A 22949-nucleotide genomic window follows, 5' to 3' on the forward strand; every position below is an offset into this window, starting at 1 on the left:
TAATAAAGGACGTTTTCATGTTGCAAATATCCGGTGCCTCTGTTTGCCTTATTTGCCAAGCTCTTTTGCGGCCCAAACCCTAATCTAAAAAATAAAACCCACACAATAAACCCTTAAAAAAACCTAACACTAACCCCCTGAAGATCGACTTACAGTTCTGAAGATCGGACATCCATCTTCAAGGAAGCGGCAGAAGTCTTTATCCAACCGGGCCGAAGTCCTCAACGAAGCTGGGAGAAGTCTTCATCCAAGCCGGGCGAAGTGGTTCTCCAGACGGGCAGAAGTCTTCATTCAGACGGCATCTGCTATCTTCATCCATCCGACGCGGAGCAGCTCCATCTTCAAGACATCCGACGCGAAGCATCCTCTTCTCCTGACGACTACCTGACGAATGAAGGTTCCTTTAAGTGACATCATCCAAGATGGGGTCCCTTAGATTCCGATTGGCTGATAGAATTCTATCAGCCAATCAGAATTAAGGTAGAAAAAATCATATTGACTGATGCAATCAGCCAATAGGATTGAAGTTCAATCCTATTGGCTGATCCAATCAACCGATAGAATTGAGCATCAGCCAATAGGATTTTTTCTACCTTAATTCTGATTGGCTGATAGAATTCTATCAGCCAATCGGAATCTAAGGGACGCCATCTTGGATGATATCACTTAAAGGAACCGTCATTCAGTAAGAAGACTTTGTTTGAAGAGGATGCTCCGCGTCGGATGTCTTGAAGATGGACTCGCTCCGCGTTGGATGGATGAAGATAGAAGATACCGTCTGAATGAAGACTTCTGCCCGTCTGGAGGACCACTTCACCCCCGGCTTGGATGAAGATTTCTCCCGGCTTCGTTGAGGACTTTGGCCCGGTTGGAGGAAGACTTCTGCCGCTTCCTTGAGGATGGATGTCCAGTCTTCAGAAATGTAAGTCGATCTTCAGGGGGTTAGTGTTAGGATTTTTTAAGGGTGTATTGGGTGGGTTTTATTTTTAGGTTAGGGTTTGGGCCGCAAAAGAGCTAACTGCTCTTTTAAGGGCAATGCCCATCCAAATGCCCTTTTCAGGGCAATGGGGAGCTTAGGTTTTTTTAGATAGTATTTTATTTGGGGGGTTGGTTGTGTGGGTGGTGGGTTTTACTGTTGGTGGGGTTGTTTGTATTTTTTTTTTTACAGGTAAAATAGCTGATTACTTTGGGTCAATGCCTCGGAAAAGGCCCTTTTAAGGGCTATTGGTAGTTTAGTTTAGGCTAGGGTTTTTTTTTTTATTTTGGGGGGGCTTTTTTATTTTGATAGGGCTATTAGATTAGGTGTAATTAGTTTAAATATCTTGTAATTTGTTTATTATTTTCTGTAATTTAGTGTTTTTTTTTTTCTGTACTTTAGCTAATTTAATTTAATTTATTTAATTGTTGTTAATTTAGTTAATTTTTTTAATTATAGTGTAGTGTTAGGTGTTATTGTAACTTAGGTTAGGTTTTATTTTACAGGTACTTTTGTATTTATTTTAGCTAGGTAGTTATTAAATAGTTAATAACTATTTAATAACTATTCTACCTAGTTAAAATAAATAAAAACTTGCCTGTAAAATAAAAATAAACCCTAAGACAGCTACAATGTAACTATTAGTTATATTGTAGCTAGCTTAGGGTTTATTTTATAGGAAAGTATTTAGTTTTAAATAGGGAAATTTTAGTTAGATTTATTTTAATTATATTTAAGTTAGGGGTGTTAGGGTTAGGGTTAGACTTAAGTTTAGGGGTTAATACATTTAGTATAGTGGCGGCGATGTTGGGGGCGGCAGATTAGGGGTTAATAAATGTAGGTAGGTGTCGGCGATGTTAGGGACGGCAGATTAAGGGGTTAATAATATTTAACTAATGTTTGCGAGGCGGGAGTGCGGTGGTTTAGGGGTTAATATGTTTATTATAGTGGCGGTGACGTTGGGGGCAGCAGATTCGGTGTTAATAAGTGTAGGTAGGTTACGGCAACATTGGGGGCGGCAGATTAGGAGTTAATAAATATAATGTAGGTGTCTGCGATTTTGGGAGCAGCAGATTACGGGTTCATAAGTATAATGTAGGTGGCGGCAGTGTCCGGAGCGGCAGATTATGGGTTAATAAATATAATGTAGGTGTCGGCGATGTCGGGGGCGGCAGATTAGGGTTAATAAGTGTAAGATTAGGGGTGTTTAGACTCGGGGTTCATGTTAGGGTTTTAAGTGTAGACATAAATTTTATTTCCCCTAGGAATCAATGGGGCTGCGTTACTGAGTTTTACGCTGCTTTTTGGCAGGTGTTAGACTTTTTCTCAGCCGGTTCTCTTTGTTGATTCCTATGGGGAAATCGTGCACGAGCACGTACGACCAGCTCACCGCTGACACAAAATTTTGCTCAGCGCTCACTTCTTGCCTTTTAACGCCGGGTTTGTAAAAACCTGTAATACCAGCGCTGCAGGTAAGTGAGCGGTGAGAGAAAACTGCTCGTTAGCACCACATAGCCTCTAACGCAAAACTCGTAATCTAGCCGCATTGTACAAAAAGTATTAGTTTATTTTAACTTAGAGAACAAAAGATTATTTTTTTTACTTGTGGTGAGGAATATTTGTACATAGAGGATTAGTTAGTTATTAAGTGTATTCCAGTGGGAAATTCTGACAGATGACAGAGACATGTACAGTTAACTCCTGTACATGCCCCTGCCCGCACCGCCCCCAACGCACCACCACGCCCCCCCTCACTGCCGCTGCCCCCCGCCCGCTGCACACAGTGATCTGACTTTTTCTACTTTTAGTTGTAGCAATGTTTTGATATAAGCCTGCCCCTTGTTCCCTCACCCTCCTGCCTGGGTAGTAAGACCGCCTCTCTAACATGCAGGATTTAAAGCAATGCCTGCTTTATGTGACATAATAATGGAGACTGGGTGTGGTCACTCCTCACACTGCAGGGATAGGGCTAGGAGTATGTTGCAAAACCCATCGTACAACTGTAAAGCAATAAATTGTGTAGAAACATCCTGGGATTAAAGGAGAGCTAAATCTTTAGCAAAGCTAATGATCCGACTCTGAGTCTGAACTTCTCTCGGATCTTGTCCGGGGCACACTCCTCTAGTAAGTAGACTAGTAAGTACACAGTGAGGCTCCTGACTAGGTGACTAGTCAGAACTTCCAAGTTAGTCCTTAAGTCAACACTGCGGCATGGTCGCTGCCTTCTCATACCTGAGCCTTCTCATGTCTGGGCCCAATAGAATAAAAAAAAAGAATGTAACATTTTTTTTAATGCATGGGACAATGCGGCACAGACATCAGTCTTCCTGGGACAGCGGGACCGACCCCTAGAATCGAGACTGTCCTGCGAAAATCGGGACAGTTTGGGGGTATGAGATATATAGGAACATCTTGGTCTTCCTGTCACATGACTGGCTGCAAAATCTGTTATGATCATTTTAGCCAGGCTGCTATATTACCAACTCCTCATGTCAGCGTCTAGTCTAATACGGTCTTGCAATATAACATACCAATTCTCACTAACGTAGGACCGCCAGTGTGTCCTTTCACAGATACTTCGATCAGAATAGTAAAAAAAAGGCTCAAGTTTGATAGTGAACCCTCCCAACACATTGCTGATTGGTTAATCCTATAGCAAACCAAGTCTGTTTGGAAAATTGCACAAATACCATCTGTTTTGCTATAGCTTCTCCGTTTGTGTGACTCACTTTACACCTAGACTTTTATTTCTATAGTAGTTTATCAGGTATGTCTAGTGTTTACACTGGCACTTTACTTTTCATTATACATTCAATTTCTCCTCCAGGAAGCATCCTTTTCCTCAATATGTGTTGGCCTATGTGAGTACTTTTTAAGGTGTATGTTAAGTTTTTATCTCTGTAGACATTACATCTCCTGAAACATGTCAGTTAAATATTAACTTTGTTCTTTTTGGTCTTTTATGGTCAAATAAATATATAATAATGTAGAATATGTATATCTTATTGTATTTTTTACAGTAATGTATTTAAAATAAAATCTCATCAGATCATTTCAATGAATCTACATACTGTATACAATGAATAATGTAATCTTCCAGTTGACTTTTTTTTTAACTTGAAATGTATTTTCATTTTCAGGGTGTAACAAGATAATGCAGTATTAGTACATAAATACCCCAAGGTGATACCCATCTTTAGAGCATAGGGAATGAATATATTTTTAGATTTTACCCTTCCTTTGATCTATAATATCATTTTGGAATTTAAATTTCTTTGTTTTTATTTTAAGGCAGTTTGCTTTTCTGGCCTATTTTTGCTTAGATTGTATCTCGATATGCTTCCATGTGTTTCCTTTTCTCTACTGATAACGATCAATATACTCAGATATAATTCTGTCTTCATTATGGATTTTTGCCAAGTCTCTGTCTCAGTTGAAGTGTATGTGAACACCACATCTTTTCACATTAGGTGTATCCTAGGCCATCTTAATCTACCTGACTGTAGGGGATCATTTAAACATTTGTGGGTGTAGGTGGATTTATTTGTATCAATGTAGTAAATTATTTCATACTATCCGGCACAATTATGCATTTGAGATTGTTTTGCATTTTCCCTATCCAGTCTATACAATTGTGTGAAAAAACCCATAACCTTATTGTTTATAGTAAATGGTTGAAATACATATTTTTAAAAATGAAGGAACGTAAACTGTGGCGGCATAAATATGCTACACATAGTAACGCACTAGGGGCCAGATTATGAGTTAGATGGAAGATTTTTGCTTGCGTCGGGTTGTGCTCTTATTACAAATAGAAAGTGAAAAGTTTGACCGTGAGCGAAACCTGACACATGCTAACCAAATATCGCTATTGTGTTAACTTATTCTCCCCTGAGAAGTCACTGGAGAGCACAAACTGAAAAAAACCCATAACACCTGTATTTGCACACTAACCCGACAGGAGTTATGAAAATGTCACATTACAATGTTCTTCACATACAGAACAATATAATTTTTATTGTAAATACATATTTCTATTTATATATATACCTATACCTGTCAGGATAGGTAAAGTCCAGAGTTAGACCCAAATGCTAGAATGAGGGTAATAACACCCTAGCACAGTGAGTATATACCAGGACCTGACCCAGCGACAGCTACAGTATAATATACTCACAGAAATAGGCTGGAAGATGGCACAGCAGGGTCAGGAGAAGAAACTTTGTGTAGATAGGGTTAATCAAAAGAGTAATCAAGCAAGCAATGTCCAGCAATGTGTAATCAGGCAGGTAGGGGTTAAACAATAGAATAGCCAAGCAAGCAATGTCCAGCAACGTGTAATCAGGCAGGTAGGGGTTAACCAATAGAGTAATCAAGCAAGCAATGTCCAGCAACGTGTAATCAGGCAGGTAGGGGTTAACCAATAGAGTAATCAAGCAAGCAATGTCCAGCAACGTGTAATCAGTCAGGTAGGGGTTAACCAATAGAGTAATCAAGCAAGCAATGTCCAGCAACGTGTAATCAGGCAGGTAGGGGTTAACTAATAGAATAATCCAGCAAGCAATGTCCAGCAACGTGTAATCAGGCAGGTAGGGGTTAACCAAAAGAGTAATCCAGCAAGCCAAGTCCAGCAACAAGAAATCAGTCAGATAGGGGTTCAGGGTTCAGAATTAAACAAGCACAGGTTCTGAATATCAAAGATATAAAGAGTACTCACTTAGCCAACGAGTGAAAACAAACAGGCACCGGAGGAGAGAAGATGCCGGAATATGAAGCCATTCTGACGTCAGAAGAGAGGGACGGCTTCAGCCAAGTTGCTAGGCAACAGAACGTAGTGCAACAGGAAGAGAGAGAGCGATCAGCTGAGCGATCGCGACAGTGCCCCCTCCTTAATGACCCCTCCAAGGAACACGAACAGGCTTCGAAGGATTCTGAACGTTGAACTGTTTGATCAGGGCAGAGGCGCGGATATGAGAAGCAGGTTCCCAGGAACGTTCAGTAATGGGATAGCCCTTCCAATGAACCAAATAGTATAAACGGTTACCTCGTAATCTGGAATCAAGAATTTGACTGATCTCAAATTCCGAAGTACCATCCACAAGAAACAGAGAGGGAACTTTCTTTTTGGTGGAAAACCGGTTAGAGACTGCCGGTTTAAGAAGAGACACATGAAATACAGGATGAATCTTCAGGTTGTCCGGTAAAGCCACCTTGTAAGCAGTAGAACAAACCTTGGAAACAATCCTAAACAGTCCAATGTATTTAGGACCCAATTTAGCACAAGGTTGCTTAAGACGAATGAATCTGGTAGATATACAAACTTTGTCTCCAGTGCGGAATGAAGGTGCCTTACGGCGTTTGCGATCAGCAAATCGCTTATACTTTAGAGAAGAGAGGAGAAGAATTTCCCGAATCTTCTTCCAGTGTTTACAGAGATTCTTCACAGTTCGATCTGCCCCAGGAACACCAGAACCCCCAGAAGACATAGGAAAAGTTCTAGGTTCAAATCCATAAGCTGCCTTGAAAGGAGAAGTCTGTAAAGAAGAATTGAAACGGGAATTGTAAGCAAGTTCCGCTAAAGGAAGAAGTTGAGACCAATTGGAGTGCTGATGATTAACATAGTGCCTGAGATAGGATTCAAGAGATTGGTTTACTCGCTCAGTTTGACCGTTGGATTGAGGATGATGGGCAGTAGATAGAGATATGGTAACTCCAAATTGTTTGCATAGAGATTTCCAGAATCTTGAGACAAATTGAACTCCTCGATCAGAAACAATGTCCAAAGGAAAACCATGTAATCTGGTGATATGGAGTATAAACAGTTCAGCAAGTTTCCGGGCAGATGGTAATCCAGGTAAGGGAACAAAATGAGCTGCTTTGGAAAATCTGTCTACCACAACCCATATGGTCTTGTTTCCGGCAGAATTAGGAAGATCTGTAATAAAGTCCATGGAAACATGAGACCAGGGATAATATGGAACAGGTAGAGGTTGTAAGAGTCCAAAAGGTAAACCAGAAGACTGTTTATTAGAGGTACAGGAATTACAAGCTGCAACATAATCCTTGACATCTTTGTTCATAGAAGGCCACCAGACATGTTGTTTGAGTTTCCATAATGTATTACGTACTCCTGGATGTCCAGACAAAATATTATCATGAGCCCAACGAAGAAGTTTAAGGCAGAATTCTGTAGGTACAAACAAGATTCCAGGAGGTATGTTATAGGAGGAAGGAATGGAGGCTTGAGCAGGCTGTAATGCTTGGAAAGGAAAAGTAGACAACTGAGCAAGAACTTTAGCAGGATGGAGAATGGGTTCAGAATCCAATAATGTAGAATCAGAGGCTTGAAATTGTCTGGATAAAGCATACGCTTTAGAGTTCTTAGAACCAGGGATATAAGAGAGGACAAAATTAAATCTGGAAAAGAACAGAGCCCATCGGGCTTGACGTGAGTTGAGGCGTTTAGCAGTATGAAGATGCAGAAGATTTTTATGATCCGTAAGAATAAGAAATGGTTGAACCGTGCATTCAAGCAGATGTCTCCATTCTTCAAAAGCCATCTTAATAGCTAACAATTCTTTGTTACCGACGTCATAATTCAGTTCTGAAGAATTAAACTTCTTGGAGAAGAACCCCACAGGAAGGATTTTGCTAGTAACAGGATTTTGTTGAGATAGCACAGCCCCAGCAGCGATCAGAGAAGCATCCACTTCAAGGATGAATTGGAGACTTGGAACTGGATGGCAAAGAATAGGAGCCAAAGTAAATGCAGACTTCAAAGATTCAAAGGCCTGTAAGGCTTTATCAGACCAATGCTTGCAATCCTGACCCTTCTTAGTAAGAGCAGTAAGAGGTGCCGAGATGTTAGCAAAGTCCTTTATGAATTTACGGTAGTTATTGGCAAACCCCAGAAACCTCTGAAGAGATTTTAAGGAAGTTGGTCTAGGCCAATCTATAATAGCCAACAGTTTGTCAGAATCCATCTCAAATCCAGACGGTGAAATGATGTAGCCCAAAAAATGAATAGATTCTTGATGAAAAGAGCACTTTTCAAGCTTGGCAAATAGAGAATTTTCACGTAATCTCTTGAGTACTAGTTTAACGTGATGAACGTGATCCTGTAAAGTCCGAGAATAAATCAAAATATCATTAAGATAGATAATGACGAATTGATTTAGATAGTCTCTGAATATTTCATTAACAAAATGTTGAAAAACTGCAGGGGCATTGCATAACCCAAAAGGCATAACTAAATATTCATAGTGTCCAAACTAGTGTTGAAGGCTGTTTTCCACTCATCCCCTTTACGAATCCTGACCAAATTGTATGACCCACGAAGATCCAATTTGATAAAGATGGAAGCACCCTGGAGACGATCAAACAATTCAGGAATAAGAGGAAGGGGATAACAATTCTTGATTGTAATCTGATTAAGAGCACGATAGTCAATGCAAGGACGAAGACCTCCATCTTTTTTTTCAACAAAGAAAAAACCTGCTCCTACCGGAGAGGAAGAAGGGCGAATAAAACCTCGGGCCAAATTATCCTTGATGTATTCTTCAAGAGAAACGTTTTCTTGACAAGAAAGTGGGTATGTTTTTACCCTTAGGAAGAGGTGCTCCAGGTAGTAGGTCAATGGGACAATCAAAGGTCTGATGTGGAGGTAATATTTCAGCATCTTTCTTAGAAAAGACATCACAAAAAGAATGATATTGTACAGGCAAAGAATCAGGAATGTCCAAAACTGCCACAACTGTACTAGAAGGTTTGGGAGTATTCTGAAGACACTGTTTGAAACAAGAGGATCCCCAACTAACAAGTTCCCCTTTTGACCAGGAGAAAACCGGATCATGAAGTTGTAGCCAAGGAAGTCCCAAAATTAAAGGAAACTGAGGAGAAGAGATGATGTCAAAACAGATGGTTTCCGAATGAAGTACTCCTACAGATATAAGAAGTGGTATAGTAGAATATTGAATGATTCCTGAACCTAAGGGTTGACCACTGACAGTAGTGACCTTAATTACTTGGCTCTTGGAAAGCAAAGGAATTGACAAAATCCGAATCCATAAACATTCCAGCAGCTCTAGAATCAATGAGTGCTTGAGCCTGGAACTTGGTGTTGCCAAAACGGAAGGTGACTGGAACAAACAGCTTGGGATTGAGGGTAGGAAAAGATCTTTGGCTTAACTCAGTCCCTCTTTCTGGAGTTAAGCCCTGGCTTTTACTGGACGGGTTGGACAATCTTTTAACATATGTCCCTTAATACCACAGTAAAGACATAGTCCAAGATTACGCCTTCTGAGACGTTCAGCTTCAGATAACTTAATTGCACCAACCTCTATGGGTTCACTTGATTCAGAGATAGAAGAATTCGGAGCAGGAAGGTTTGGTGAACGAGACATAGGACGGAAAGTAGATTTGATAAAGGATCTTCTGTTACGGTCACGTTTATGGAGACGCTCAGAGTAACGAGCATCTAACTTGATACATAAATTGATGAGTTCTTCTAGAGAATCAGGAAGATCCCTATAAACCAATTCGTCTTTTAAACAATCACAAAGACCTTTATGAAATGCTGCACGCAGGGACCCATGATTCCACATAGTTTCAGCAGCTAAAGTCCGGAATGGAAACTCAAAACTCTTGATTAAGGCCGTTAAGGGATCTGAGGCTTTACATGGTGATTGTGAAGAAATGTATTTTAAAGGAATATTCCAGCCAAAATTGAAATCCACATGGATGTATTTCAGTTTTGAATAGTAGCATTTTTGTAATATACTTGTACTAGCAAAAATGCTTCTAATAAAAGCAATAGCTGATTTTAAAGTGTATTTACGTATGCACTGTGCACCTGCTCCAAAAGCCTATGGTGCTTGTTCTATCGGATAATGGGGGGTAGTTATCAAGCCGTCTACTTTTCTGGCTTCGCCGGCCCAATACGTCCGCCTAAGCTCGCCTACCTTCGCCGCCGCGGACCTTGAATACGTTCGCCTAAGTTATCAAATAAAGCTGTCAAAAAGCCGCGGGGCGATGAGCAGCGGACTGTGACAGTTATCACTCATCCGATCTCGCTGCCCTTCGGCTTTTTCCCAGTTTTATTGCTAGCCTGTCACTAAGCACTCACACTAAACTACACTGTTCTATCCCTATACCGGTGCTCCCGGAGCCCCCCGCAACTAAATAAAGTTACTAACCCCTAAACCGCCGCTCCTAGACCCCGCCGCAAGTCTTATAAATGTATTAACCCCTAAACCGCCGCTCCTAGACCCCGCCGCAAGTCTTATAAATGTATTAACCCCTAAACCGCCGCTCCCGGACACCGCTGCCACCTACATTATACCTAGTAACCCCTATCCTGCCCCCCTATACCGTCGCCCTCTATTATAAAATTATTAACCCCTATCCTGCTGATCCCGCACCTCTCCGCAACTAAATAAATAGTTTAACCCCTAAACCGCCGCTCCATGAACCCGCCGCAACCTATAATAAATTTATTAACCCCTATCCTGCCCCCCACTACGCCGCCGCCACTGTAATAAAATGATTAACCCCTAAACCTAAGTCTAACCCTAACCATAACGCCCCCCTAACTTAAATATTAATTAAATAAATCTAAATAAATTAACTCTTATTAACTAAATGAATCCTATTTAAAACTAAATACTTACTTATAAAATAAACCCTAATATAGCTACAATATAAATAATAATTATATTATAGCTATCTTAGGATTTATATTTATTTTACAGGTACCTTTCAATTTATTTTAACCATGTACAATAACTATTAAATAGTTATTAACTATTTAATAGCTTACCTAGCTAAAATAAAGAGAAATTTACCTGTGAAATAAATCCTAACCTAAGTTACAATTACACCTAACACTACACTATACTTTAATAAATTATTCCTATTTAAAACTAAATACTTACCTGTAAAATAAACCCTAAGATAGCTACAATGTAATTAATACTTATATTATAGCTATCTTAGGATTTATATTTAGTTTACAGGTAACTTTGTATTTATTTTAGCTAGTTAGAATAGTTATTAAATAGTTATTAACTATTTAATAACTACCTAGCTAAAAGAAATACAAAATTACCTGTAAAATAAATCCTAACTTAAGTTACAATTAAACCTAATACTACACTATCATTAAATTAACTAAATAAACTACCTACAAATAACTACAATGAAATACAATTACATAAACTAACTAAAGTACAAAAAATAAAAAAAGCTAAGTTACAAAAAATAAAAAATTAAGTTACAAACATGTTAAAAATATTACAACAATTTTAAGCTACTTACACCTAATCTAAGCCCCCTAATAAAATAACAAACCCCCCCAAAATAAAAAAAATCCCTACCCTATTCTAAATTACATAAATTTCAAAGCTCTTTTACCTTACCAGCCCTTAAAAGGGCCATTTGTGGGGGCATGCCCCAAAAAGTTCAGCTCTTTTGCCTGTAAAAGAAAAATACAACCCCCCCCCAACATTAAAACCCACCACCCACATACCCCTAATCTAACCCAAACCCCCCTTACAAAAACCTAACACTAATCCCCTGAAGATCATCCTACCTTGAGTCGTCTTCACTCAGCCGAGCCACCGATGGAACTGAAGAGGACATCCGGAGCGGAAGAAGTTAATCCTCCAAGCGGCGCTGAAGAAATCTTCCATCCGATGAAGTCATCATCCAGGCGGCGCTGAAGAAGTCTTCGATCCGGCCGATGTCATCTTCAAAGAGGCGCTGAAGAGGTCTTCTATCCGGGCGAAGTCATCTTCCAAGCCGGGTCTTGAATCTTCCTTCCGCCGACGCGGAACCACCTTCTTCACCGACGGACTACGACGAATGACGGCTCCTTTAAGGGACGTCATCCAAGATGGCGTCCCCTCAATTCCGATTGGCTGATAGGATTCTATCAGCCAATCGGAATTAAGGTAGGAAAATCTGATTGGCTGATGGAATCAGCCAATCAGATTCAAGTTCAATCCGATTGGCTGATCCAATCAGCCAATCAGATTGAGCTCGCATTCTATTGGCTGATCGGAACAGCCAATAGAATGCGAGCTCAATCTGATTGGCTGATTCCATCAGCCAATCAGATTTTTCCTACCTTAATTCCGATTGGCTGATAGAATCCTATCAGCCAATCGGAATTGAGGGGACGCCATCTTGGATGACGTCCCTTAAAGGAGCCGTCATTCGTCGTAGTCCGTCGGTGAAGAAGGTGGTTCCGCGACGGCGGAAGGAAGATTCAAGACCCGGCTTGGAAGATGACTTCGCCCGGATAGAAGACCTCTTCAGCGCCTCTTTGAAGATGACATCGGCCGGATCGAAGACTTCTTCAGCGCCGCCTGGATGATGACTTCATCGGATGGAAGATTTCTTCAGCGCCGCTTGGAGGATTAACTTCTTCCGCTCCGGATGTCCACTTCGGTTCCATCGGTGGCTCGGCTGAGTGAAGACGACTCAAGGTAGGATGATCTTCAGGGGATTAGTGTTAGGTTTTTGTAAGGGGGGTTTGGGTTAGATTAGGGGTATGTGGGTGGTGGGTTTTAATGTTGGGGGGGGGGTTGTATTTTTCTTTTACAGGCAAAAGAGCTGAACTTTTTGGGGCATGCCCCCACAAATGGCCCTTTTAAGGGCTGGTAAGGTAAAAGAGCTTTGAAATTTATGTAATTTAGAATAGGGTAGGGATTATTTTTATTTTGGGGGGGTTTGTTATTTTATTAGGGGGCTTAGATTAGGTGTAAGTAGCTTAAAATTGTTGTAATATTTTTAACATGTTTGTAACTTAATTTTTTATTTTTTGTAACTTAGCTTTTTTTATTTTTTGTACTTTAGTTAGTTTATGTAATTGTATTTCATTGTAGTTATTTGTAGGTAGTTTATTTAGTTAATTTAATGATAGTGTAGTATTAGGTTTAATTGTAACTTAAGTTAGGATTTATTTTACAGGTAATTTTGTATTTCTTTTAGCTAGGTAGTTATTAAATAGTTAATAACTATTTAATAACTATTCTAACTAGCTAAAATAAATACAAAGTTACCTGTAAACTAAATATAAATCCTAAGATAGCTATAATATAAGTATTAATTACATTGTAGCTATCTTAGGGTTTATTTTACAGGTAAGTATTTAGTTTTAAATAGGAATAATTTATTAAAGTATAGTGTAGTGTTAGGTGTAATTGTAACTTAGGTTAGGATTTATTTCACAGGTACATTTCTCTTTATTTTAGCTAGGTAAGCTATTAAATAGTTAATAACTATTTAATAGTTATTGTACATGGTTAAAATAAATTGAAAGGTACCTGTAAAATAAAAATAAATCCTAAGATAGCTATAATATAATTATTATTTATATTGTAGCTATATTAGGGTTTATTTTAAAGGTAAGTATTTAGTTTTAAATAGGATTCATTTAGTTAATAAGAGTTAATTTATTTAGATTTATTTAATTAATATTTAAGTTAGGGGGCGTTAGGGTTAGACTTAGGTTTAGGGGTTAATAATTTTATTACAGTGGCGGCGGCGTAGTGGGGGGCAGGATAGGGGTTAATAAATTTATTATAGGTGGCGACGGTGTAGGGGGGCAGATTAGGGGTTAATACATTTAATATAGGTTGCGGCGGGTTCAGGGAGCGGCGGTTTAGGGGTTAATACATTTATTATAGTTGCGGTGGGCTCCGGGAGCGGCGGTTTAGGGGTTAATATGTATAGAGTAGCTTGCGGTGGGCTCCGGGAGCGGCGGTTTAGGGGGTAATAACTTTATTTAGTTGCGGCGGTGTAGGGGGGGTCAGATTAGTGGTGTTTAGACTCGGGGTACATGTTAGGGTGTTAGGTGTAGACAGCTCCCATAGAAATCAATGGGATGTCTGGCAGCAGCGAACTTGTACTTTCGCTATGGTCAGACTCCCATTGATTCCTATGGGATCCGCCGCCTCCAGGGGTGGCGGATTGAAAACCAGGTACGCTGGGCCGTAAAAGTGCCGAGCGTACCTGCTAGTTTTTTGATAACTAGCAAAAGTAGTGAGATTGTGCCGCACTTGTGTGCGGAACATCTGGAGTGACGTAAGAATCGATCTGTGTCGGACTGAGTCCGGCGGATCGAAGCTTACGTCACAAAATTCTACTTTTGCCGGTCTCGAGCCTTTGATAACTAAGGCGAATCAGCCTCGCCACAAATACGCTGCGGAATTCCAGCGTATTTGAGGTTGACGGCTTGATAACTACCCCCCAATGACTCAATTTGTTAATTGCTATAATTTTTTATTATTCATTTCAAAGTCTGTATTTGTTTTTTAAGACAAGCAGTCAGAGCATGTAAGTGTGTGTGTATATATATATATATATATATATATATATATATATAAAAACCCGGACAGATAGCTCAGCATGCTAAGGCACTGTGGCTGAGCTCTGTAGCAACCCAAGGGTTGCAGGTTCGATCCCCGACGAGGTCCTTTCATCCTTCTGAGGTCGATGAAATGAGAAGCACCTTGAGACCCTTACCGGTGATTAGCCGTGCTTAGCCGTGCTTTACAAGTATCAAATACCTCATAACAAAAAAATTATATTTAATCAATATTATATAGGTATAGATATATATTTTACAAAATAATAATCAGATAGAAATATAGAAATATATAGAACATTTTCTTCTACGTGTAGAACATTGGAATGTAAAATATTCATAATTCATGTCAGATATAAAGTACCTGGTTAAATGCTGTTGGGTGAGCACACAGGCGATAAGTGTTAGGTTTTTCTTTTGATTTGCGCTCTCCATTTAAGTCTATGGGGAGAAGATGTTAGTGCGGTCACAATATCGAAAGTCAAACAGTTATCGCGTGTTCGGTTTCTGTTGTGCTCAAACATAATACGCACACTAACCAGGACACAAAAACTTTACTTCTGATGGTGTTTGTGCACAAATGAAAGTGCTTAATAGTGCGCCACTTATAATCTGGCCCTCTGTTAGGCACATTGCTATCCAGAACATCAAGTACAGCATGGTGCAGAAAATTGTCTTAATAATTAGAAGTCTGAATGTTTCTCTTACAGAAATGCTCTTTTTTACATAATTAATTTTATATATTTGTAATTATTTTGCTGTATAAGGAAAAAAGATTAAGAATAAGTATATTTGAGTTATATTACTTTAACGCCCCTCTGTCAAATTAAAGCCATACTAATTACAGTAGGTGAGCAGCAGGTAAAAAATGCGTTCCCGTAATTGCATGCACCTCTCTCTCTGTCTCACAGCAATGCCGACAATCTAAACGTTCACCCCGATCTGTCTCGCAGTGATGAGCAAATTCAAGGTGCAGGACGCAAGGACTTCTGGCGCAAAATGTTCAAATCTCAGAGTGCAGCCAGTGACACGAGCAGCCAATCAGATCCAGATACCTCAGAATGTACAACAGCGCACTCCCACACCACTAATGAGAGAAGATCACGGTCCAGATCTCGTAGGATTTCATTGCGCAAAAAACTCAAACTACCTTTAGGTGAGTAGTTTATATGATTAAATTGTAATTTCTGTGGGGGAGTGGCTTTCTGACAACAATGTAAACTTGTTTTTTTAAACAAGTTTTCTTAGTTTTTCAAAGATAGACAAAATAGTTGACAAAGGGTACACAAACCATATACGAGAGTTTCACATACTAGTTACTGTCAGCAAACTTCTCCAGCCAGATCACATTTCATCTGACACAATACTCCAAACCCTCCCCTCGGGTCTTAATTAATAACCACATAGCCAGATAGTTTATATGATTAAATTGTAATTTCTGTGGGGGAGTGGCTTTCTGATAACAATGTAAACTTTTTTAAAAAAACAAACAAGTTTTCTTAGTTTTTCAAAGATAGACAAAATAGTTGACAAAGGGTACACAAACCATATACGAGAGTTTCACATACTAGTTACTGTCAGCAAACTTCTCCAGCCAGATCACATTTCATCTGACACAATACTCCAAACCCTCCCCTCGGGTCTTAATTAATAACCACATAGCCAGATGATTAACAAACAAGAAAATATGGGTTATCAAACAGAGCAATCAAGAAACTATATCAAGAAGTAAAAACCTTGATTAAAAAATATGAAGACCATCAAGAACAAGATATCATATAACAGGTGACACTCTGTCCTCTTGAGGTAATGGTTGGTTAAAAAAAAAAAATTCTAGACTTTCCAGTTAACTAATATATATGATGAATAACAGTATGTACCACCAAGAAAAGGAAAATAAGAGGAGGAGAAAAAGTTTATATTTTAATATCGTCTGCGGTCAGGCATCCCCTATATGTTCCTTCCAAAGGTCCAAACCATTGCAAGACCCAGTACCCATTGCTCTTAAGTCTCCTTCCATTCTCTCTGTTTCAGTCCACATCTCACTAAAAATATCAAGTAGGGCTTTAAACTAATTATGTTAACTAGCTACAGTTTGTCCTCCGACACAATCCAATCTTTCCAGGTTGCCAGAAAGTCCTCTCTATTGAAGAGATATCAGCCATCTGATAAAAAAAAATCTAATTTTGTTGAGAATTATATTAAAATGGGGAACAGTTGACTTCCAATATTTTGCAACACAAGTTCTCACATTTTAGGTACTCCTGCCAGGGGAGCATGTAATAATACCTGTTCAGGTGTAAGAACAATATGCATTTTAAGTAGTACACTTATTAAGCTTGATGTTTGATATTCAACAATGTACATTTTTTTAATTAAAAAGGCATTATATACGGCTAACTGGCAGGTTACAATGCTAGAATTTTAAATGTGAGTCATTATAGTCTTCTTTATTTTTCACTCTACTTCTGTCCCAGGTAATTGGTTAAAACGTTCTTCCCTCTCTGGACTGACTGATGGAGTTGAAGATCTTCTTGACATAAGCTCAGTTGACCGTCTTTCATTCATCCGACAGAGCTCCAAGGTATCCCCACAGATAACAGTTGAAGATATGTGTCTATAAAGTCAGACTATTCGTCTTCATAAATGTCTATAAGATAAATCCAACTGGTTTGACTTGAGCACTGTGTATATCCAAAGGTCTTCTATGGTTGGGTTGCTAAGTGTGGTATATAAGATATATCACTACTGTTGTCTATCCTTCATACCAGGTGAAGTTTACAAGTGCTGTAAAATTGTCAGAAGCAGGACCAGGAACAGGACTTGACACTGGCAGAGAGGAAGAAGAAAATTTTTTCAAGCGTCTTGGTAAATGGCGCTCAAGCAGAAGGAATACATCCAGGCTTCATCACACAGAAGAAAAAGATGGTTAGATATCAGGGTTCTCTTTTTTCTTTTCCTTTATAATTATTTTTGCCCCTTTCATTCTTCATTTCATTTCCTTTTTTTTTTTGCTGCTGGAGGGACTTACAATGCATTTCTATCTAATTCACTTTAACACCCTTCATTAGCAAAACACCCATAAATCTCCCTTTTTTATCATATCTATACCATCCACCAAACAATGTTTTTTTTTCCATTTCCCCTATCACTTTCTATTTTTTTTTATTTTGCATGTATTTTTCATAATTTCCATAAGCAAGCTGCAATTTTTATCTGGTCATATGAGATTTTAAAAAAAAAAGTAATTTTATTGAGAAAATTTGGCTCTAGAAGACTAATGCATTTCACTGCATGCTTCATTCTTCCTCACCTCTCTTCCAGTTTATTTACATTTTTAACAGATTTTGATTAAAACTATTAAATAGCAATTTCATTGCTAAAACTTGTTATATATAATGGATGATTCATCCATTTTAATTTTATTTTTTTATATTTGTTATAAATATATTTTTGTTACTATATCAAGAGCATTTATGAAAAATCTTGTTCCAGATACCTTGTTTCAATTATCTATTTTCTTCTGTGTTTGCATGATCTGCATTTGCATAACCATTTTCAAAGGAGACACTGTCCTTTTTGCCTCGGCAAGATGTTATTTAAAAATTGACGTTTAATGCTGCAAAACACTAACACCCTATTATTGACCTCAGAGAAAAAAATATATATAATTTGTAAGTTTGATGTGACATAATGCTGCCCCATCAGCTTATGTAACTTAAACACTTGCTTAAATTTATCCAAAAGTTAATATATCTGCTATACTGTTGGTATAGGAATCTTTACAACCTTCAAGATGGGATGCATCTTGTATTTTGGCTTATGAAAAATCTAGTGTAATGTTGTAATTCTAAGACAATTTATTAAGTAATCAATTGGATGTCATAGAATGTAGTGAAGCGTTAGCTCTAGACTTTGACTGATTTTGCGGCATACAACTCATGGAATATCTGCAGTGGTATTGTGGAGAGTTATGTTTAGGCTGACCATATTGCCGCTTTAAAAAGGGACACATATGAAAAATACATATGTCAGGGCTGTTTAAAGAAATGGTTTTGTATAAGAACCCTCACATATGTATTTTTCATATGTGTTCCTTCTTAAAGCGGCAATATGGTCAGCCTAGTTATGTTATATATTTCAGTTAGATGAGCTGACTAGGGGATGGAAGCAGATAATGGTAGTGTTTAAACTGAGCTCAGGACACTTCCTTTGGTTGCATTCCATCTCTGTCTCTCAGCTCTCGTGCTTCTGTGCTTTGTGAAGTGCTGTAATATGCTGTGCATTTAGCATTTAAACTCTTCTTTATCGTGACTTATTGTGTGGTGGAAACGAAAAAGCTGGAATGCAGAAGCAGAGATAACGTTTTGAGGGTTAGAAAAAAACTAAAATACTTTCTAAAGCAAAGCGTTGTATTTTTTTAGCATATAATGCAATATTTAAATGTACCTTTCACATATACATAAACCATAAAAGAATAAAAGAAGGTATTTTCTTGTATAACGTAAGGTTTAAGCTAGATTACAAAGCTGAAAACCTTTGGGTCTGAATTTATTGCATGTGACCCAAAATATTCAATGGAGCCAGTTGTTCTTTCGAACGCCACTACATGACGTGTTGTCATAGCAGTTTATTACTTTGGAAGTCATTTGTTCAAAGCTTTACTTACATTTTGCATCAGTCAAGAATCAGCAAAATAAGTCTTTCAACTATTTTAAATATAAAAGCATCTACATATTTAAAGTACAAATTAATTCATAAGATTTAATAATAAGCTCAAACTAAAGCTGTTCTTCCACTGATGTAATTGAACACAGTGTTTGCTAGTGTTAGTTATTTTGATATTGGCCAAACTGAGAAGTGACTGTATATTTTTTTTTAAGATATTCCACACCCTAGAAATTAAATCAGCGATGCGGTGAGTCTGTCTCACCATGTTTGGCTCATGTAGAATTCTAAACATGAATGCATTAATCTGATTGTGATAGAAACTACAAAACATAAATGTTGAACACACATTCCCTGCTTGGAAGATATAAAAAACCATTTAGGTGTGTGGAATACCTTTAAAGGTCATTGTCTGTATTTGTCCAACAAAATTTGCTGGGTGTTGTTGGTGATGCCACCATGTGCGCTAAGCTTCATTAGATTAGAATATTGTAAAAATTTTGATATTGCAAATTTTGCAATTGCTGTTTTATTTGTGAGATATTTTTCCTTCCACCGTTTTCCTTCCTTAAATCTGCCGTATGTAGGGTGTCACAGCTTTGACGACCACTTGACATCCAACCAGGAGGCTGGGAAAAGTAAAAATGTAGTGAATCTTGGTGCCATAAGACAAGGCATGAAACGCTTCCAGTTTCTCCTAAACTGTTGTGAGCCAGGAACCATACCTGATGCTTCCATTCTCGCCGCAGCCTTAGATTTGGTGAGTATGTAAGAGAGTGATATGTGATTTAACAGAGCAGGCTCATCCATTCATGGGGTTGATTCAAAAAACTTTAATGTGCCCACTTCGCTGGAGCTGTATGTTATGTCTGTTTTTTGTTTATTTTCTATTAAAAATTATACTTTTTCTTCCCCAAAAAGTTTGCTGTACTTTATCTGACCCTGCTATACATTAAAGGGATATAATACTCATATGCTAAATCACTTGAAACTGATGCAGTATAACTGTAAAAAGCTGACAGGAAAATATCACCTGAGCATCTCTATGTAAAAAAGGAAGATATTTTACCTCACAATTTCCTCAGCTCAGCAGAGTAAGTTCTGTGTAAAAAGTTATACTCAGCTGCTCCCAGCTGCAGGTAAAAATTTTTAAAAAAATGAAGAAATGAACAGCAGCCAATCAGCATCAGCAGTGCTGAGGTCATGAACTCTTACTGTGATCTCATGAGATTTGACTTAACTCTCATGAGATTTCATAGTAAGCTTCCTTTACCTGATTGGTGAAATAATATGAGAGTGCACGATGCTAGTCCCTTCAGATGTCCCAGGACAAACACACTAAAATGCTGCTTAGAAATCCTTTACAATGGGAGGTGGCTACTGAGGAACTTTTGAGGTAAAATATCTTTCTTTTTTACATAGAGATGTTCAGGTGATATTTTCTAATCAGCTTTTTACAGCTATGCTGCATCACTTTCAAGTGTTTAAACATTTGGGTATTATGGCCCTTTAAGTTAGAGAATTCAGGAGTTTGGGAGCTAGCTGATTTGTTTTACCAAATTAAAAGATTTAAAAAATATTCAATAAGTTTTTCAAAGTTGTATAACTGTACTGCTCTGAAATAGAAAAACAAAGCAAATTATCATAGCAACAGTACAGTTTGCATTTTACGAAGATCTTCTGCAATGTAGTGTTTAAAGGATTAAAATAGAGCATTTTATTTTACATTAAAATGGCCATTTTATTGCTGATATATAAATAGATATACATGCTGATATTTAAAATATTTTACCATCCCTTTGATATAACAATTATTTGATTAAATATTTACTAAGCGTCCTAAAAAAAATTGTAAAAATTATCTGCAGTTTTTTGACTACCAATTGATGCTTTTCAAGTTTTTAGTGATCACAATTGGAGAGACAATTCCATCCATATTAGGACATTGTCAGATAGAATCAGTGATCTCAATTCCCCTAGACCATAGGTTTTACATTTTATTTTGTCAACAAAATGGACACATTGAATTTGATAAACAAAGGCTGTTGATAAAACTATTCTTTTTGACATGTTAGCCAGTATTCCAAGACAATTTGAAATAATTATATTATATTGCCCATGTGCAATCCACTCTGAAACTGCCACAGATGCCATTTTAAATATGTATATGAATATATGGTCCAGATTCATTAAACCTATATTTAGCACTTTTGTATAATCCCTCAGAAGTGGGCGAGACATACATTTGCATACACCATATGCCCAAAAGTATGTGGACACCTGACCATCACACCTGAGCTTGTTGGACATCCCATTCTGAAACCATGATCATTAATTTGGAGTTGCTCTCCCCCTTTTGTGGCGATAACAGCTGCAACTGTTATCAAAAAGCTTTCCACATGATTTAAGAGTGTATTTGTGCCCATTGTGTGCCCATTCATCCTAAAGACTGTTTGTGAGCTTAAGCACTGATTTTGGATGTCTGGCACGCAATCAGCATTTCAATTCATCCACAGTGTTTAGTATGAATATGCTGTAGCAAATCATGTCCGCCCAGGGTATGATAAATCTACCCCTATGAGAGAAGTTAATGCGGTTGCAATATTTTTTTAGCGCACACTAACTTTTTATTTTCAACTTGTAATATAAGCGCAACCCGACAAACACAACAATCTTCCATCCAGCGTAGTTTACGCTCGAGCAAAAGAGCTAAAATTTGCTACACTGGTAATCTAGCTATGTTTGTGGTGTGCACTATGAGATACATTTAACAGGTCTGCTTATTCATAGTTGGAAAAATCTAGTTAAGCTTATTAATTTGTTTGAAAAAGTCAATGACAAATGTGCATATAAAGGTCCAGATTAAAAGTGGAGCGGTATTTAATGCTCCTGCTCGTATGCAAATTCTACTAGAAGTAAGCTTATTGCACGAACGGGTAGTGTTCATATTAAAAGTTGAAAGTAAAAAGTTTTCGCTCTTGCGGTAACCAGATGCACACAATAATGCCGAGCTTAGGATATCTCGCACGCATTAATGTATTCTCCCATAGAAGTCAATGGGGCATATGTATCAAGCTCCGAATGGAGCTTGATGCCCCGTGTTTCTGGCGAGCATGCAGGCTCGCCAGAAACAGCAATTATGAAGCAGCGGTCACAAAGACCGGTGCTCCATAACCTGTCCGCCTGCTCTGAGCAGGCGGACAGACATCCCCACAATACAACCCGATCAAGTACGATCAGGTTGATTGACACCCCCCTGCTGGCGGCTGATTGACCACGAGTTTGCAGGGGGCGGCGTTGCACCAGCAGCTCTTGTGAGCTGCTGGTGCAATGCTGAATACGGCGAGCGTATTGCTCGCCGTATTCAACGAGGTCTGGCGGACCTGATCCTCAGTTTCAGATCAGGTCCGCCAGACCTTGATACATATGCCCCATAGGATCAGAAAAGTGGGGATCAAAAACACCCTACTCTTGCGCAAACCTTGCATAAATATGATTTAACATGTTTTCATATGATTGACTGTAAAGGGTTCAGATGCACTTACAGTATATATATATATATATATATATATATATATATATATACATATTTAGTCATGTGTATATATTTATCTCTATGTTAAAGCCCTTTGCCTTCCTTTTTTTCTAACACCTAAAACCTCATATATATGATCCCTTATAACTTTTTTGTGCATATTGCTTTTTTTATTAATTGTCATTAGATAGTGTTATTATGAGTGTAACTGTACTTAGTAATGTACTTGATGTGTTTTGTGACACTTTTTGGTTTCGCTGAAACAGTTAACCAGAGCGCTGAGGACACGCTATCCTAATTCGCATTGACTTCAATTGCGCTCAAACGATCACATTTACTTTCAACTCTTAATACAAGCGCTACACCTGACGCACACAAACAGATGCAATAGACCCCTTTTC

The 22949-nt window shown here is 38.3% G+C and overlaps 1 protein-coding gene across 1 annotated transcript in view; it reads left to right on the forward strand.

Annotated features, from left to right (window-relative positions):
- Positions 1-22949, forward strand: part of UNC80 (unc-80 homolog, NALCN channel complex subunit) — a 353943-nt gene that overhangs the window by 61835 nt on the left and 269159 nt on the right. The window contains exons 21-24 of the mRNA XM_053713382.1: positions 15299-15501; positions 16823-16929; positions 17117-17213; positions 19601-19773. Coding sequence (XP_053569357.1) covers positions 15299-15501; positions 16823-16929; positions 17117-17213; positions 19601-19773 — 580 coding nt within the window. The remainder of the gene's footprint in view (positions 1-15298; positions 15502-16822; positions 16930-17116; positions 17214-19600; positions 19774-22949) is intronic.

Source organism: Bombina bombina, chromosome 1 (assembly GCF_027579735.1).
Source record: "Bombina bombina isolate aBomBom1 chromosome 1, aBomBom1.pri, whole genome shotgun sequence".
Taxonomy (NCBI): domain Eukaryota; kingdom Metazoa; phylum Chordata; class Amphibia; order Anura; family Bombinatoridae; genus Bombina; species Bombina bombina.